A 19,845-nucleotide genomic window follows, 5' to 3' on the forward strand; every position below is an offset into this window, starting at 1 on the left:
GAGGAGGGAAGATAACCGATTGTCATTAAGGGTAACGGACTGGATCCCAAGGGAAGGGAAGCGTAGCAGGGGGCGGCAGAAAGTTAGGTGGGCGGATGAGATTAAGAAGTTTGCAGGGACGGCATGGCCACAATTAGTACATGACCGGGGTTGTTGGAGAAGTATGGGAGAGGCCTTTGCCCTGCAGTGGGCGTAACGAGGATGATGATGATGATGATGATGATGATGATGATGATGATGATGATGACGTAGTCTTCTGCCGTCCTTGACTGCGCTTCCCATGTCTTGGCACACATTCTGTAACCCTCATGGTCCACCGGTTATCACGGTGACAGAAGACGACAGAGGGCCGCGTATGCCTGGCGCCCTTTTATGCCTTCGGCAAGGCCCGAAAGCTTTCAGACAACGATCCAATCAGGTGCGGATTAAGCGTTGATAATTGTAAACGTAGGCGCATCCGTAAGTTTCTTGTGTGTTGAAAAGGTTCTCCTTTGTTCTTTGCTTTTCTTCGAGGGCATTTTTGTTTGTCCATTTTAAATGTATGATTAACGCCTATTGCTGGGTTTCAATCTCAGTCTCTCAACAAACGTGGCTTTCTCGGAGGAAGGAAACACAAAGACGTTAGGCATCAGGCTGGTTTAAATACGCACCGAAGTCTGGTTTTCTCCTTTGTTGGGTTTCATGAATCTCACACGAGGGCTACAGGCACGATTCTGATAAGGTTATGCGAAGAACGCGTGAACTTCGCAGTTCTCGTGGTTGGTTGGGTGCTCTCTGTTTCTTGTGCCTTGGGCTGGGCGTGGTTTATTTCCAGAAGGTGTCACCAGGCGGGCCTTGGAACGGTCGGCGGAACGAAGCGAGAAGCACGGGGATCTGTAGCCCCTTCGAGACCTCCTGTGGTGGCGGACGGGCTGTTATGATCACCTTATTGGGTGTGAAAAGCGTTCAGGTGGGCTCCCCCAGGTCAACATGATTGCCTTCTCCGAATCGACGACACGCTTTCCCCCAAGCTGACACAAAAGGGTGAAGGGCAAACCAAAAAGGCAACAAGGCGCGCACCCCGGTCTCCACAAGCTGACACAAAAGGGTGGACGGCGAAAGGCACTACTACTCAACAGGCTCTGGAAGAAAACGGCGATGACAACGGGGCCGCCAGTGGTTATTTATTGGTCGGGCTGGCCCACGTGTTAGAGAGACCGCTCGAGACTCACATAAGAGTAACATCCATGTACCGATAAAGTGAATGCAACCATTCTTTTTACTTTTTTTCATCCTCACTAGGGGCGGCTTCGTCGTCATTTCCTGATTCCTGCGGTGAACGCCCAGCTCACCCGGTCGAGACCATGTCAGAGCTATCCGTAAACAAAAAAATTACCGCCCAAGCACTCCGTACAGATGGTTAATCAGCAAAGCTGAAACGTGCGGCCCCTGTGTTTGGGTTAATCCCTACGGTTAATTAAACGACGGCTTGGTAAGTTGCCGGATCCTCGGTGCGCAGTTGCTGCTTGCGCTCGGCTGCACGGGCCTGTTCTTGTGCCCGGGCTGCAGCATCGGCGCGGTGTAGACGAGCTCGTTCCCGGTTCTGCTCGCGGCGTTGCTGATCGAAAGCTGTCTGTTCCCCAGGAGTACGCATGACGCGTTGCCTACCCATTTCGAAGCCGGAGAGAAATTGATGGGCGCGCGCTCGGCCGAAGGACGGACGAAGAAATCGGCTAGCCATATACAGCTTCGCTGTAAAATATAGGCGTTGCGACTGCGACATTTCGCAGTAACGGCTCTGTGCGTATTCACCTTACCGTGTGTTTATTAATACAGTGAGTTATAACTGGGATGAATAAACAACTAGACTGGTCATAGCGTCCGGGAGCGCGCGTGGCGCTTCTACTTCCTGTCCAACTCGTAAAACCCCATCAAACCTTCGTCCGTCACAAAAGCTTGCATTCAGCAAGCATCTGATCATTAGAGTGAGAACTTGTCTTTCACTTTTCTGATACACTTTAGAAACTTATTGAAAACTTACTGACTTCTTCACGCTCACTTCTTGTCACTCCTCGCACATTATAGACGGTACCTAGACATGGCTACACGATATTGGCACGCGCATAAATTGTTTGTTATACGTTGCCCGTTTTACAGCGAAGCTGTATTTGACTCGTATCCCGAGATTTCTTCTCCTTCATCGAAAGAATAGTCGACAGAAAAGCTTTTCACGAATTGAAGCGAAAAGTGCCTATATCCATTGAAATTACGCATACAAGACCCGCCTCAGTATTCGTTTCAACAACGCAAAACACAAAACATGTATCAAAACCACATGATGGATGATAAGGAGCGTTCGCACAATGCGATGCGCGTAGTCTTCGCCGCATGCGTTTCCCGGTAAAAATTACGGTTGCATAAGCTGCAGTTACCGGGAAGCTGCAACTGCAGCATACGAAGCTGGGAGTGACATCCCAGCTTCATTTTAAGCTTTCATATGCAAAAGAAGAAACCGCCTAGCAAATCTGGAGTCCGCCCCAATCCACAAACGACAGCTGCCATCGCAAAGTTTCAGCAGCTTGTCGACAAAAAGCATTGCACAGATTCTTTGGCCTGTGCGCCTATTACAGGCGCTTTATCAAGGACGTTTCACGCATCGCCGAGCCACTGAGCCGCCTTACAAAATGAACCGTCGAGTTCAAATGGGCAACGCCGCAAATGAAAGCATTCCAAACAACACCTGCAGTTACCACCAGTGCTCGCTCACTTGGACGAGGTGCAGATACCGAAATCCGAACCGACTCAAGCAGCGTATGACTCGACGCCCTGCTTGTCAAGCCAGAACACGGACTTGAAAGGTCATAGCTTACGCTAGCCGGTCGCTATCGAATGCGTACAGAAGCGAATTATTCTACGACAGAGAAGGAGTGCCTTGCTATCGTATAGGCTAAAATGTCGACCCTACCTGTACAATAGGCCATTCAAAGTCGTAAGCCACCACTACGCCTTGTGTTGGCTGGCAAATTTGAAAGATGCTCCAGGCTGCCTTGCACGGTGGAGCCTCAGACTGCAAGAGTTCGACGTCACAGTGACCTATACAAGTCAGGACGGAAACGCTGATGACTGCTTGTCTCGTGCCCCAATTGACCCGCCGCCGCGCGACGATCCAGACAAGGACACCTCCATGGGAGCAATAAGCGCAGGCTGAACAGCAACGAAGAGATCAAGAGATCCGGAACTGAAGAGTATCGTCGAGTACTGAGACGGGAAGATCGACGTCGTCCCCAGGGTATTTGGATGCGGATTGTCTTCGTTTTCCCCGCAAGACTACATCTTCGTAAAGAACTCCCTAGTGCGCACCAACTATATACCTTCTCATTGTCCCCTCATCAGTGAGGTCAGAGGTTCTGCATGACTCCCGTACTCTCACGAGGATACAAGAGAAACACTGCTGGCTGCGCCTGGCCACTGACGTCGTCCATTATGTCAAAACGTGCCGAGACTGGCAGCGATGCAAAACACCAACGACAATGCCAGCGAGATTGCTATAACCAATCGAGCCTCCTTTCAGACAATTCCAACAGATAGGAATGGACTTACTTTGACCTGTTCCAACGTGAACATCCAAAAATAAGTGGATCGTCGTAGCGACGAACTACCTAACCCGCTTCGCTGAAAAGAAAGCTGTACCGAAAGATAGTGCAGCCGAAGTAGCGAGCCAAGAATATCCTGCTGGGACACGGTACCCCAGAAGTGCTCATGACCAACAGAGGAACGTCCTTTGCAGCATTGCTCACCCAGGCCATCCTGCAATACAGCCAGGCAAGTCACTGCAGGACAACAGCCTATGCATCTCTAGACGAATGGCGTTACAGAACGTTCCAATAAAGCTCTCGCCGACATATTAGCGAAGTGCGCCTACGTTCGAAGACAGGACGTGGGATGCTGTACTTCCGTACGTAACATTTGCCTACAGCGCGGCAGTGGAGGGAACAACGCAAACGACGTCGGTCAAGCTGGTTTACGGAAGGAACCCTGCGACGACGCTCGACGCCATGCTGCCGCACATCGTCGATGAAGACAACCTCGATGTCGCCGCTATCTCCAGTGTGCTGAATAAGTCCGACAGCTCGCCCGCCTGCGCATCAAGAGCCAGCAGAAGACCGACAGCCAGCGCTACAATGTTCGACGACGCTACGTGAAATACCAGCCCATCGACAGTGTTTGGGATTGGACCCTAATACGCCGACGTGGAATCAGTGAAAAGCTGCTGCGACGTTTTTTCGACCATACAAGATCCTGCGACGTATTGCGCTACTGGACAATCAGGTCATGCCTGACGGCATTACGCAATAAATCGGTGCCGCGTACCACCTGAAGTTGTCCATGTGGTGCATCTCAAGCCATCCTATGCGCACTAACCAACTTTACAACTTTATTTCTTTGTTGCTTTGTTATTTTTCTTTACTGCGTGCGCTTGTTTTTCGCTTTGTGTTCTATTGGCATCATCGGTACGATGCTTTTTAGGAGGGATGCATTGGACATGCACATAAATTGTTATATGTTTTCAGTGACAGTTTTTCACAAGCCAAACCCTTTTAAATGCTATCGCTCAGCGCAAGACGCGCCTTTCTGTATCGGAAGCTTCTCGAATGTTATCGCGCTGGTTCTGTCTGTTGTCAATTGGTACCGAACCTCGCGTAGTTAGACTGTATGCGTGACACGATTCTTCAGTACATTTAGGAAGGCACGCGGGCACCAGCGATTACGCTGTAAACTTCGACGATTCATGCATAAATATATACACATATGATGCGCAGATCAGATTTTCGGCAATCGACGAGTGCGCTCGCCGCTACACTCTTAGGCAAAATTACACCCTTTTGCCACACAACGATAATCGTCACCTGTCTTGTCCGCGTTTCCTTTCTTTAACGCGGCGAGCCCAGTACTTTCCAGTAACGAACGGCATGCGTGTTATCACCATGACATAGCATTCCCGACATGAAAGTAGCGGGCGCGGCGTTTTCTAGAAAGGAAACGCAAGCAAGGCTATTGACGGTTATCGTTGTGTGGCAGAGGTACACCCCAAAGGGTGTAACTTTGCCTAAGAGTGTACACTCTACACTCCGAAAAGTTTACACCCTTTGAGGCATATCTTGTCACACAACGATAATCGTCATCTGTCTTGCCCGTGTTTCCTTTCTTTAACGCTGTGAGCCCGGTACTTCCCAATCACGAAGGACATGCGCGTTATCAATGTGACGCAGCATTCTCGACAGGAAAGTAACGAGCGCCGAGTTTTCAAGAAAGGAAACGCGAGCAAGGCAGAAGACCATTATTCTTGTGTGGCAGATATACACCCCAAAGGGTGTGAACTTTTTAGAGTGTATCATTGTGCTGGGTGTTGCTTGTTCTGCTTGGTACAGGTTCGACCAATAAACAGCTCATTTCGACACTTGCGTTGGGCGGCTGTGGTTCGTCACCGTCATTACAACGCGACAACGCACACGATGAAGAAAATGACAACCCCGGGTTTTAACGTAGTTAGCTGAAAGGAAACGCTGCCGGAAAGGTAATGCAGCCGTTTTCTTGAAGTGCGATTTCAATTATTTTGTCATACAAGCTCCAGCTGAACTAGAATCTGCTTGGTGCAGCGTTTAAAAAAAAACTAATTATTCGCGCCTTCTTTCATCTTCCAGGTTCAACATTTTAAGCTCTTATACGTATAATGTGAATACGTTCTTGCACTTGTTAACGTGTTCCTTGCAGACGTTCGCTTTTCCAGGAAGCTTCTTGAGCTCTCAAAAGTCACCTGTCCCAAAGAAGATAGCGGAGGAGCCAACCAGAGGTCAAGTAGCTCTACATCTATATAGTCTCCTCAGCCCCCGCACGCCTTGTACATATGGTGGTTTTGGAGATATTACGAATCATAAAACGGTTTCAGTTTACGTTTCACTTTCTGCACCTAAACCAAGCATATCGTACACCTTGTTTCCCAATTTTAAGAACGCGGACGATGTTTCCTATATTTATATGCAGGGTGTTTCAGCTAACTTGGGCCAAGTATTAAAAAATGAAACATAGGCGCTACACGTATCGAATTGCCGCAGTATTGTTCCAAGCCATATGAAGCAGGCCATGATATCTTTTTCAATCCGCCAAGCTGGGTAACTAGCAAAGTTTGCTTAATAAACTTTTTACATACTAACTTATTAACTCATGCGAGAGAGCTCCAATACAAAAGTTGTAGCACTTGTTCATAAACATCGAATTATTTCATCGGTGCTAAAATACCTGCCCTGTTTAATTTCTTTCCAAATTTTCTTTGAAGTGCGAAAATCTTTAAAAATATCACGTGACTGTTGACTAACGCGTTGTGCTTTTGGTGCCCTCAAATGTAAGCTGAACGAATTAGCAAAGGCTGCTCCGCGCACTGAGATCGATTGAACAGGCTGCTGCGGCGCTAAACCTGAGCCAACGTCGACGACGGGTGCATGTGGCATCGTATCTGTTGGTGTTTGCTCTTTTACAGCAAAGCAGTGTCGAACGCGGTCAATTTCGTTAAAGTGTGCCAAAGTGGTGCCTTTACTGATGTGCCGGCGTTCATTGGTGAAATTTGTCAACGGCACCTTTGCACGACTGCCGATTAGGCTGACGATACCCCAAGCGTTGGCAACACCTCGGTCGAGCAGATGTGAAGTTAATTGTTCAGCCACACCGTTCTCATTACACTGTTCTTCGCAACTGACGGAGACAAGACTGCATGATAGTGGCGGTATGCAGACGCCTTCGTCGGGATCACGTAACTATGTACGTTGGCGCTCTTCGTCGTGGTTCGTGTCTATACTGGTTGATAAGGTTATCTCGCCGTCCCGTATGTTAACCACGGCGCCGTACTCCCGCGAGAAATTCATTCCAAGGATGCGCGATCTGTAGCACTCTTGTGAAACCCTAAAAGTGGCGACAAAAGCTGTATTTCCAATCTGGGGTCGAGTAGTAAATTTGCCTGTAGGTGTCATTATCTGGCCCCCGGCATTTCTAATATAAGGGTCCGTCCATTGTGTTTTGAGTTTCTCAAGCCTGTCTGCCAACCGCTCACTCTCTATCGAAAAGTCTGCGCCAGAGTCAACTAAAGCTATCACTTCGTGCCCATCAATCGGTAAGAGTAGGCTGGCACTCGCAAGTTTGTCGACGTTCCGTTCCTCCAGGTTGCTCTGCTTGTTTCTCAGCAATAATGGGAGACTTTTGGTGGTTCGACGACTTGAAACCTTCCCCTCGTAGGTCGCTGCTTTCAGTATTTGGGTTTGGAGAGTGCCCTCTTGCCCCGTCGTTGAGACTGCGACGGCTCAGCGAAGAATAACGTAACGGAGACGGCGAAGGCGACAGGAGATTAGCTGAGCTGTCTTGTTCCTCAGTGAAACTGTCGTCGACGCGCGTATGTTTTCCTTTAAACTGTTGCGGAGGGATAGGTGACATTTCCCGGATGCCACCCTGGCGATGAGGGCGAAAACTATGTGCCCTGGCTCTACACAATGAAAACGCAATGGTCGGTGAACAACAGTCCTGCGAGGCTGGGCTCGCCCGAAATGCTCCCTCCGTATCCAGGCAGCAACAGGTGGCCGCTGGTGGTACTGTCGTACTGACACGATAGAAAGTGGGCGACATACAGCGTCTGCGTCGCTGTATCCGCGCAGCTCTAGGCGCGGCTCGGGACACGGTTCCAGGGAGCGGCTCGGGGAGATGCAAATGCTTGCCGGACCTTTTGGCGGACAACTTCAGCGACCGAAGCAACGGTAAACTCCTTCAGTATCGCTATTTCCTTCGCAATCTCCTCGCATATAATGTATCTTATCAGTTGACGCCGCGAGGTCTCGTCAGTCACTGCCAGTACTGCGGCTCCTGCAGGGACACCGTTACCCTGGCGTTCGTATTGCCGGCAACGCTGTCCTGTGGCTTCCCAAATGTTGTGGCTTCCCAAATGGCTATTGCTGTGGCTTACCAAAAGCTTCTGGGGTCCCCCCCAGCTCTACCCTCCCCCCGGAAAAATGAAAGCTCTCTGCCTAAGTGTGACAGTGTTGTGAGTTCCGGCATTTCTCTTTGTATATCTGAACGATCGCATTATGAATGTGAAAAGCCCCAGGCGGGAATTCTCGCGTCGCGGCTGATACGACAGCACGTCACCAACTGGAACGAAACACAGCGTTTCAAATGACGGACTCCCGTCACAGACTCCCGTCATATACACACATTTTGTTTTTACCAATGTTCTACATCGAACTTCCCCTTCCGCCCCCCCCCCCCCCCGAGGAAATAATGTAAGTGCAGCTAAAAATCACGATGCATAACTGCGAGTCGGCCTAGTTGGAACAGATTCATTTTTTTTTTACTTTTTGTGCGCAAACAAACAGGGACGAAGAAGAGGAGCAACACAAGGACGAGCGCTTTCTAACAACTGGTTTTAAAAACTTTTGTGCTCAAACCAGTTGTTAAAAAGCCCTCGTCCTTGTGTTGCTCCTCTTCTTCGTCCCTGGTTGAGCACAAAAAGTTTAAAAAGAAATAAAGAAGCACAGATAGAAAATCAGCCTTTATACGAAACCCCTTGCTTTCCTTTCGGACAGCAAACCTTTAATGACGGCTAAAACCGCTTAAATATATATCACTTAAGTTTTTGCAGTCCTTTGATTAAAATTCATCTAACATTTCTCAAGTACTGGGCGGAATCGAACCCGCGTCATATGCAGGGCGTCCCAACTATCATGCACTGCCGCGCGACTGGCCACTCGAGGCACTTTGCGTGTATTCGCAGGCTTCTTTCACGCTCGGAAAGAACACTTTTATGTAGCACGTAATGAACAACAGAAAGCCGTTACGAGGTGTTTTTTGCATGTTGCTCTATATTTTTCCCATTGACACTTTTTATCTCATTATACTATTTGAGAAGTTGATGAATTATTGAAGACTTCATATCCAATTAGGCGGAATGAATAGATAGATGAGTATCTCCAAACTACGGCAAACAACATCACATTTATTCTTGTCCAGTTACGTGGCATTTGAACATCTGTTCTTTTTCTTTAATTCTCGGTGCATGATGGTTGGGACACCTTGCATATTCACATAATCTTGTCGGAATATATATTCGCACACACGCCACGCGCATACTTGGCGGCGGCGCCGGCAGGTGGCGCAGTGTGTTCCGAGGGAAGCGCCACCACGAGGAGCACGGTCGCATACACGCTTCAAATGCATGGCGCGTTTCTTCGGTGGAAATACGCTGTGCCGCAACAATGCTTAAATGCTAATCGCACTATCACCGGCATTCATCGTGACATGGGCAGTGCTAGATTTTTTTTTCTTTCTTTTCAACACCGAGAAAGAGGAGTTTTTAAAATTTCATAATTCAGAAACGGTCCAAGATGAAAACCCGCGGCACGTCTCAGTGGAAAAAGAAAAATGCTACAGCTCTTACTTCGGACACGAAACGCTCAGTCTACCAAAATATAAGATAGCTAAATCTTTAGTACGCAAGTATTGCGCTAAGTGCTTCCGAACTTCATTACACCGTGGTAAAGCTGCGTTTGTGCAACAGCTCTGCACGGCCTCAGACGGGATGTTGTAACGCTTTCTATCAGCACGGCCTGACATGAACTCGGAGCCCATGGCTTTAACACAATGCTGTCGTCGCCGCCGAGGGCGGGCTGCACAGCCACCTTCTTGCTTGCACAGCAAAGTAGCCTGCGTCGTTCTTCATTTGAATGCCGGTCTTCGCGACATTGTCTTATTTGCCGCCTATTTAGCCATGCACGAAGAAGCCAGTGATCGGCAGCATAGGATCACTTACCAGGACCCTTGTCGCATTGTAAGTATGCCGTAGCGACCCCGGAAAATGGATTTGCATCGTCTCCATACGAAGCCGTTGCCTTCCCTGTGAAAATAGGGAGGAAGGAACCACAGCATTCCCATCAACAGCAAACGTTGCAGGCAGTGTAGAATGGGCAAAGCGACAACCAGCACCGGCTCAATAACAAAAAAAAAGCGGCCAGAGCAATTCATGTAGAGAGCTGTAGCTTGTTCGTGAACGCATTAACTAGAGTTGCGAAAGTACCAACCTTTTGGAATACGAATAGTAAGCAATATAGAATTCAATATCAAAGAGTCAAACGCATACGCATATACAGGGTGTTTCACGTAAACTGTGCCAAGGATTTTAAGAAAGTGGTTAGTCGCAGTTAAATGGAACCAACGGCACATGTTTTGCTGCCACGTGGCGCTCCTTAGAGTACTTTTTACGTTCCGCTTAATTAGTTAATTAACTAGGATTATTTATGCAACATTTTTAGTATTTACTTGGCCACGTGCGTTTCATTGCGTTTTAGAGGGGGTTCAGAAACGACTGATTAATTTTTTTGTGGCCTCGTACATTCTGCGTGTTGTTCTTTTCTGCGTTTGATGAAAGCCCGCGAAATATGAAATAAAACCGCGCTCGTGCGCTATCGTATTGCAGCGCTCTCAACCGTGCGTCGAGCCTCTCGCGTGTCATGGACGACGGCGCTTCCTTTCCGTGTGCCACCGCCCAAGATGCCGACGCACTGGGAAGCCGATGCCTAGAGCCGCGGCCGCTCCTTTCAGCATAGGGAAAGGAATATGACATCACCACGGTCCGCGCGCGCGGTTATTTCGCGCGATCCGTCGTTGAGGGCGTCGTAATAGGATAGCGCATGAGCGTATTCACGTGTTTCTATTTCATATTGTGAACTCGTTTATCTTTCACAGGTGAGCGCTTTTACCGTCTAAGAAATGTTATCGCTCAGCGCAGGACGCGTCTACATGTATCGGAAGTTTCTAGAATGTTATCGATGCTTCTATCCGCTGTCTGTTGTCGCCGAACCTTGTGTAATCTGATCGCATGCGTGCACGACGCGAATGGCGTAGAACTTTATGGAAGACACGCAGGTCCCAGCGATTACTCTGGAATATACGACGACTAGTCTATAAAAGCCGACGCGCTTGATCCGCTGATCAGATTTTCGACGATTGCCGACTGTATTCGCCGTTTTCGTTGAGCATTGAGTGTAGCATGTTTATTCCGGGCACAGGTTCGTCCAATATAGTTTCGCCATTCGCAGTTTTCTTGATGTGTCCTCAACCGGGCACTACCACATGTCAATATTTCGCGGGCTTTCTTTAAACGCCGCAAAATATCAGCATGCACGCTGCCACAAGAAATTGGATCGGTCGCTTCTGAACCTTCTCTACAACGCAACGAAACGCACTTGGTCCTAAAGTAAATATTTAAGAAATTGCATAATTAATCCTAGTAATTAAGCAATTAATCGGAATATTGCAAATACTCTAAGGAGCGCCATATGACGGCAAACCATATGCCGTTGGTTTCATTCAGCTGCGGCAAACTAATTTCTTTTTAATCCTTGGCACAAGCTACGTGAAACATCCTGTATATTCACTAGGTTATGTTTTTTTTTTTTTTTGCCGGGGGAGGTGGAGGATAGTTATGCACCACGCCTGTACTGAATAATACGAGAAGCTATCATTTACAGATGAAAAGGTTTAAACACTAGATCAGTAACTGCAATTAAAGAGCTGCATGTATAGTCTTTCAACATCTTTAGAGCTTGGTTGCAGACAAACTTGACAATGGTTCCTATATGGTGCTTTCCAAAAAACGTTAATGGTTCCTGAAGGAAGACCAGAAGTTTCAACACCTTTCAACACCTTGTTGTCCGGATGCGTGCCCTCTCCTGCGGCGCGCGTGGCAGGGTGATCAGTCGAGGGAGGAGGGTTGTTCTTGTCCGGCGGTAGTAGTATAAAACATTTATTCACAAAAGAGGAAAGAAATACGGAGAAAACAAACTACAGTGAGTGGAGTCTTTATTTAAAAACTCCAGTGGCCTTGGCTGCTGCTCTCGCCTGGATTACCAGTCCGCGCTGAGCATGGCGCTGGGTCTCTAGGTCTGAGCTGGACAGGGTGGCCTCCCACTGCTCCTCCGGCTGTTGTTTGTATGTCTGGCGGTTTGAGGCCCGTACACCCCCACGTGACGTGTTAGGCAGTGGGCTGTTCGTTACACCAGGGGCATGCGTCTTTGTAGTGTTCTGAGAAGATGCTGTATTTGTGTAAGTTGGGGACAGTCTTGGTCTGGAGCTGTCTCCAGTCCCGCGCTTCCTGTGCGTTTAGCCCTTTGTGTTGTGGGAGGTAAAGCTGTCGTTGTTTGCGCAGATATTGGTGTCTCGCGCCGTAAGCCGCGGGGACGGGGAGGGTGGTTGTGGAATCGAGGATTGTGGCCGCTCGGTTTATGTGACCTCGAGCTAGCCTGTCCGCGACCTCGTTACCCTCCAGCCCCAAGTGCCCCGGGGCCCACGTAATCTGGTGTTTGAGTGATGAATTTGCAGCCAATGAATTAGTCGTGAATATAGCTAATTTTTGAGGTATTCTGCCTGCTAGGAGGAGCCGACATGCCGCTTGGGAGTCGTTTACTACTTGTAGTTCTCGACTGGTCGCGTCCCCGTATTGAACAGCCAGCACGATCGCTGCCGCTTCCGCTTCCGTGACCGTACAGTGCGGAATGGAGATGCTGGAGACTTTTGTGTAAGAAGAGTCCACCACCACGACTGCTGCTGCGTTCGATGTAACCTGATATAGGGAAGCGTCAACGTAGACCGTCTTTGGACTCCGTCACACTGTGCGTTTGAGGTAGCCTACTCGGGCGTTTCTTCTGCCTTCATTGTGAGTTTAAGACATGTTTTTTTATGAGCGGGGCCCCGTGTACTCTGGCCCGGTATGGTGTAGGAATGTTCGTTGTCTGCTGAATGGTGTCAATGTCCGCCGGGTAGCCGATACGCTTGAGGATGTGTCGGCCTGTCGCTGTGGAAAGGAGGCGTTCTCTCTGGGACAGGAGGACCGCCTCTTGAATTTCCTCGAACGAGTTGTGTAGTCCCAAAGCTTCCAAGCTCACATTGGATGTATACGGTGGGAGACCAAGGGCATTCTTGTAGGCTACGCGTATCATCGCATTGACTTTGCTTAGGTCTGCTCGGAGCAGGGTGAGGTAGGGGAGCCCGTAGGAGAGGCGGCTGATAACCAGCGCCTGCACCAGACGGATCGTGTCCTCCTCCCGCATGCCTTTTCTGTTTCTGGCCACCCGGCGGATCATCTTAGAGATCTGCTGTGTTGTCGTTTTGAGCAGTTGGATTGTGTGGTTGGCCTTTCCGTCGCTCTACAACCAGAGACCCAGGATCCGTATGACTGGCACTTCTCGGATTGGAGCCCCGTGTAGGAGGATGCTCAGGTTGCCTGGTGATTTGTAGTTGTGTCCCCGTATGCGGATAACTTCGGATTTGTCGGGTGAGCAGCAAAGCCCGCATCGAATGGCCTCCGTTTCGACGCAGTTTGCTGCCGCTTGGAGTGTGCCTTCCTACTCGGCTAGGGAGCCGGTGTTTGTCCAGATCGTAATGTCGTCCGCATACAGGGTGTATCCAATGTTCGGAACCTCTTGCAGAGCTCTCGCGACTCCGATCATGGCGATGTTGAAAAGGAGCGGGGAGATGATCGATCCTTGTGGCGTGCCCTTGTTGGGCATGTCTTGAGGGTCCGATCTCGTGTCACCTATTCCTATTGTTGCCGTTCGGCTGGACAGAAAGGTCTTGATATATTGGAAGGTGCGCTCGCCGCAGTTGAGATTGCTGAGCTCCGAGAGAATGGCCTCGTGAGACACGTTATCAAACGCACTTTTGAGATACACCGCCATAATGATGTGTTCGCCACCCCTCGGGATGTTGGAGAGAACCTCCTCCTTCAGGAGAAGGAAGGCGTCTTGCGTCGACAATCCCGACCGGAAGCCAATCATGGAGGGATGAAAAAGATTGTTGTCTCCTATGTAGTGCTGGAGGTGCGTTTGGACGACTCGCTCGTAGAGCTTGCCCAGGCACGATGTGAGAGATATAGGTCGTAGTGCTTCGATCACCGGCTTCTTGCCCGGTTTCAGAAATACTATGATCTCCGAGTGTTTCCACTCAGGGGGCATTTTATTCTTCTCCCAGAGCGAGTCATTGAGATACTTGGTGAGGTCCCTGATCTGTGCCTTGCTCAGGTTGCGGATCATGGCGTTGTTAATTCTGTCTGCTCCCGCGTCACCGTGTTTCGGGTGCACGGTCGGACGGCGGCATACACCTCGGCCTCAGAGATGGGAGCGTCGAGTGCAGGATTTTCCTTGCCCTGGTAGGTCGCAGAGCACGGTGCGGCGGTACTAGTACCGATGTATTTGTTCCCTTAGAGCCTGAAGCAGTGCTGCGTCGTTCCCCGGGGAGAGGTGAGCAATGCGCTTCAGGGTGCGTGTAGATAGTGACTGATTTAGAGGGGTCGATGAGGTTCCGCAGAATTGCCCAGGTACGGGAGGTTCCCAGCGTTCCCGCAGTGACTCGCAGAACTGTTGCCAATTTTGCTGTGCTAGGTTGGTGGCATATGTTTGAGCTTCCTCCCTGAGCTGTGCAATCCGCACGCGGAGGGGTCTGTTTAGGCGTTGTCTTTTCCACCTTCCCACGAGCCAGCCGCGCTTCTGCCATAGCTTGAGTAGGTGGTGGTCAACTTCTGGGGCTTCCGGTGTGCGGTGTATTGTTTATCTTGCTGTCCTGTATGCTTGTCTGATGTCTTCGCTCCAGACGTGAATAGAGTGAATGGGACCTGACGGGAAGGGTGCATTGCGGAATTTGGGCCAGTATGTGATATTGGCGGTGCCCAGACAGCTTCTAATTTTGGATGGTGATATGGACGTGCTGAGTATGCAGTGGTCGCTGCCCAGCGTTTCACCTGGGTTCGTCCACGTGGCGTCGGCAACGTTCTTCGTCAGGGTGAGGTCGGGGCAGGATTCACGGGTGACACTGTTGCCCAGACCCCTTCTAATTTTGGATGATGATATGGACGTGCTGAGTATGCAGTGGTCGCTGCCCAGCGTTTCACCTAGGTTCGTCCACGTGGCGTCGGCGACGTTCTTCGTCAGGGTGAGGTCGGGGCAGGAGTCACGGGGGACACTGTTGCCTTCCCTGGTCGGATATAAAGGGTCGGTGAGGAGTTCCAGTCCGACGGTTTCTATCGCTCGCGCGACTGCCACTCTTCTTGCTGAGTTTGACTGATACCCCCAGTCATGGTGGGGGGAAGAAATCCCCAACTACAATAAGCTGGTTAGCTTGCACCAGTCGATTGGCTTCGGTAAGGAGGTTGGTGAAATCGGCTTTTGCTGGTTTTGCTGGCTTGTACATGTTAACCACGAACGTGCTCTTTCGGCCCCGTTTATTCGGCACTATCTCTATGGCTAAGTGCTCAATGTTCGGTTCCGATAAAGAGTGCTCGATGACAGTGATGTCTTTTGCGACGAGGATTGCAACCGTCGCCATGTGGGGTTGGTAGATTGTGTAGTAGCCGGCTAGCGTTGGGGTTCTTTCGGCTCCTATCTCTTGCAGGCAGTTAAGGTCAGGTCTTATGGGGGTGGCGCAGAGGTATTGCTTAAGGAGTCCTTGTTTTCGTCTGAAACCTCTGCAGTTCCACTGTCATTTTTCTATGTGTTCGGTGTTGTTTGGCTTATGGTTTGGGGCCATATAGGGCGGCTAGGTGCGCTGGCGGGCCGGCATTGCTCCCAATGGAACTGGCACGGCTGCAATTGCGGGAAGGACCTTGATCGCGTGACGAGGCGCGTTTGCGGCTTTGAGTCTGGACCGCCTGAATTGATATTGAGTGTGAGTTTTGTGCAGCAGTTACGTGCATGAGGTTGCCCGCTATGGTTTCAATTTTGGCTTGAAGCACGCTGAATAGTTGGGTGATATTTTCGGTGAGGGAGCTGACTACTCTCTTCTCCATATCCTGTAGTGTTTGCTGTAGCATTTGGTGTGTCACTACTTCATCGGATCGCTGTGGAGGTGTGGTGGGTGGCGGCGCAGTGTTTTGTTCGATTACTTTGTCTAGTTTAGCCATAAGCGCTGCGATCTTGGCGTCTTGCCCTGCTATCCTAGCATTTTGCGCTGTTATAATAGCTTCTAGTTTGGGGATTCGGGTGTCTGTTGGAGGAGCAGAGGAGTCCTTGCCCCCGCCTTCCCAGCTCACCTGCTTGGTTGTGTCTTGGGCGGGTTGCTTCTTCTTTCTCCGCATAGGTGTGGGCGGAGTCCACATTTGTTGTGGGTGTGGCTGCTGCTGTCGGGCTCAGGTTCCGGACCTGGATCAGCTCCTGGATCGGCTGCGGCTGCGGCTGCGGTCGGCTGAGTCCCCGTCCTCGGAGTCGAACCAGCGGCTATTGTAGATTTTGGGGAGGCCGTCCCGTCGAGACAACCTCTTCTCTTCGTTGTGGCGGGCGGGTGGCAGTTGAAGCGCTCTTGGTGGCTTCAGTCTCTTGGTGCCGGTTTCGTGCTGACCACCGCAGAGTCCGCATTTCGGCTTACAAATGTGGGTGGGGGGTGGGTTCGGCATGCCGCACCGGCGGCAAACCGGCGTGTTGGGGTTTGTACACACATCCGGGCGATGTCCCGGCTGCATACACACCCGGCAGAACTGCATGGCCGGCCTATACTGGTAGCATGGGTATTCACACCTTCCGTGGTAGACCAGCTTGGGTAGGTGAGGTCCTTCTATGGTGAGCAGCGCCGTTGTAGATGCGCCTAAGATGCGGGCGTCCAGGATCTTGATGCGGGTGTCCCGCACCCACAGTCCTTCCATGAGGGTTTCCCTTGTGTTGTTGGGGTCGAGTCCGTGAATGACCCCTCTGATGGTTTGCGGTGAGAACGGGATGTATGCTCTCACCGGGTGGGCTTGGTTGTCCAGCTTAAGGTGGGTGAGTTGGCAGATCTCGTCAGCGGCCTCCTCGTGCCGGGTGCTGACTATCAGGATGTTTGAGCCTATGTGGGGGCGCACGACGTATTTCCCCAAGCACGGGTGGGGTTCTGGCAGGACTTGAGAATTTCTGCTGCGATAGCGTGGTTGGGGTATTTCTTGAGGGCTAGGCCTCTCGTCGGCCGGATGACTAACTTCACATCTCCCTTTGGTAGAGGTGGCAGTGTGGGGTGACGAGTACCGGGCTTTCGGGTTATGCCTGGGGACAGGAGGTTGCAATTGGACGGAGTGCCACTCACGGATATGGCTGATTCCGATGATAAGTAGGTCTGGGTTTCCCGGGCGGCCTTGCGGAGCTTCTTCGCCTGATGCTTGCTGAGAGCGTACTCCCACGCGGGACCGTGGGTATGGAAGCTCGCCTGCAGCCGAATCGGACAAAGATGTCAGGAGGCCTAGGTCTTGCGTGAAGTAATCACGAGATTCCATATTCTTCGTCATGGAGGTTGATCATGGATGGTGTACGTTGGTAGCCGTTGGAAGGGCCCGGACCATCGGGCGAATCTCCGGGGGCCATTTCAGCAGTCGGGGCGGCGGTTTTACAGTCGGAGAGCCTGGCGCGGCAGGGCCGCGCAGGCAGAGTCCGATTGGAAACCGGTTTAGCGGCTGGGCTCAGAAGCGGCAAGCCAAAAAGCGTGGGAGTACACGCGGCGGCGAGCCCGTAGGGCCGTTCGGCGGGATGTGACCAAGGCTGCCGAAGGCGCGAAAGCAACCGTCGTCAGTATAGAGGGACGACTCGCAGGTTATTGGAGTGGGGCGGGAGCCCATCCGCAACACGTCTGCTCCAGTCGGCTGTCGCGGAGCGAGTCCCCTCTCCGGCGGCTGCTAGGGTGCCTCGATGTCCTCCTCCCGCAGGGGCGTCTGCGTCAGCAGGTGTTTGGTGTGTTGCGACGCCACGCACCCGAGCACACGAGAGTTGGCCTCTCCCGTCTTCTCCTTTCCTCTCTCCATCTTTTCCTCCCTACAACCCTTTCCCAACCCGCCGTGGTTGCTCAGTGGCTATGGTGCTGGGCTGCTGAGCACGAGGTCGCGGGATCGAATCCCGGCCGCGGAGGCCGCATTTCGATGGAGGCGGAATGCGAAAACACCCGTGTACTTAGATTTAGGTGCACGTTAATGAACCCCAGGTGGTCAAAATTTCCGGAGTTTTCCACTACGGCATGCCTCATAATCAGAAAGTGGTTTTGGTACGTAAAACCCCATAATTTCTCCGTGTCCGGAGAAAGAATGCACGGTTCGCTCATAGACAATAAAAATGAAATAGATTAAGCTTTTAGCCGCCTTCTGTGAGTCATACTTAGTGAAATGCACTTCTCGTAATCATGCAATGCTCATGCTACAGTCAATTTAGCTTCTAAATTTGGAGTCTACACATCTTTAAAAAAATTCCTTCAGGTATGCGAAATTCCTTTAGCACCGCATTCCTTTAGCTACGCGGTGCAATAAACACATCGAGAAACGGTATGATCAAGTCCTCTGGCGAAGCTCAGCCGCAAGTGAGTGGTGCACCAAAGAAGCAAGCCAATACCAAGGGCGTGGATTTCACCGAACCCCTGGCCTTCCCCTTACGACATTTGTACCGCGCTTTACAGCAGCCGTCCTCATTTGTATACGTACCCAACCACGCCTTCTCCTTTTTGAAGACGCGCTCAATGTCGAACTCTTTTGCCGCTTTGCACACGGCGCTGAAGTAGTCATCGCAGGGTTTAGCTTCTCGGGCTGCTTTTGTCACGGTCGCTGAAAGGGGAAAAAAAGACGAATCAAAGTGGAATTCGGTGTAACTGACCCGATTCCACGTACAAGCGGCCTCGCTATATTTTACAGAGAAGCTATATGTGGCTAGTATCTGGAAAAACTTGCGTACGTCTATCGAGCCGTGTATATCGAGAATTTCTCGCGATACGTGGGCCGATCCCAAAGGTAGTGCAATACCGGGCCGACCCGCGGCGGAGGTGAAACAGGCTTTATGCTCTCCGCCAATCTCCGCCATTTTGCAGAAATAAGTTTAATACCTTCGGTCCAAGTACAACCCGTATCAGATACTAAGCTAAGAACAGACACTACACTTTTGCCCGCGTCGGCCACGTCTACGTTCACACCATCCTCTCTTTGTCGGCGCTCCAAAGATCCCCCTTGCGTATCTCCTTTCCTTCCGCTCTGCCGTGGTGGCGGTCCCGTAAGCGTGCTGCCCGCCAGGACCGCGAGGGGGGTAGAAATGCGAACCGTCCATGTGGTCCCGATGCCGCAAACTTGGAACGTTTCACCGGAGCAACGGCCAAGTTTCAGAGGGAGTTTGTAGGGAACCAATTTTGTGTGGCCTGTGTTGTGTGGAACCACTTGTGTTTTTCGATTGACCTCACAACTATTACTGCACTGCGGGATGTCGACCAACGCACGATCGCCTTGGCTACGGTGAAGCAGTGTATGCCATCGGAGTGCGGTGATGTGCGTGTCTGTTCTACGTGCAGGGATTCGTTAGTAAAAGGTGTCAATACACGGGGTATACATGTATACCCTCAGATGCCTCATCATCTTCCGAGGCTCAACATCGTGGGGGAGCGACTAGTCACGCTTCGCCTTCCATTTTGTGCATATGGCGTTTGACACACGGCAATGGACAGGTCTCCATTAAAGGGCCCACATACACAGCTTCGCTGGTCATTCACCTTCAAAGAGTGGAATGGCACTGAATTTTTTTACTGTGCGATTGAGTTATGTCATAGCCATTGTGTAATAGGTGATTGCCGACGCTGTGCGCATATGTGTACTGTCACAAAAGCTAGAATTTCACCTAGCTTGCTCAAAAATTATTCCGGTATACCTCACGCTGTTGAAGGAAAATGTACTCAAGTATTTGGGACGTTATAAGATGCAGCTTGTGTGAAGGTAGCTCTTGTAGATTGTCGGCCAGTGTTTTCACTTTAATTACTGCATCGACCTCAATTCCTGTCAGTGCTACAGGTTGCCACGCCCTGTTT

At 50.7% G+C, this 19,845-nt stretch overlaps 1 protein-coding gene and 1 non-coding gene across 2 annotated transcripts in view; both read right to left on the reverse strand.

The window, feature by feature from the left end:
• LOC142573931 (uncharacterized) overlaps nucleotides 1-19,845 on the reverse strand; it is a 184,585-nt gene that overhangs the window by 116,184 nt on the left and 48,556 nt on the right. Inside the window, exons 5-6 of the mRNA XM_075683132.1 lie at nucleotides 18,485-18,604; nucleotides 9,824-9,907 (exon numbers count right to left, since the gene is read on the reverse strand). Of these exons, the coding sequence (XP_075539247.1) occupies nucleotides 9,824-9,907; nucleotides 18,485-18,604 (204 nt within the window). The remainder of the gene's footprint in view (nucleotides 1-9,823; nucleotides 9,908-18,484; nucleotides 18,605-19,845) is intronic.
• Nucleotides 18,766-18,956, reverse strand: LOC142576813 (U2 spliceosomal RNA). Its single transcript, XR_012826973.1, has one exon. It is a non-coding gene; the product is annotated as a U2 spliceosomal RNA (small nuclear RNA).

The sequence above is a fragment of the Dermacentor variabilis genome, chromosome 3 (genome assembly GCF_050947875.1).
Source record: "Dermacentor variabilis isolate Ectoservices chromosome 3, ASM5094787v1, whole genome shotgun sequence".
Lineage (NCBI taxonomy): Eukaryota > Metazoa > Arthropoda > Arachnida > Ixodida > Ixodidae > Dermacentor > Dermacentor variabilis.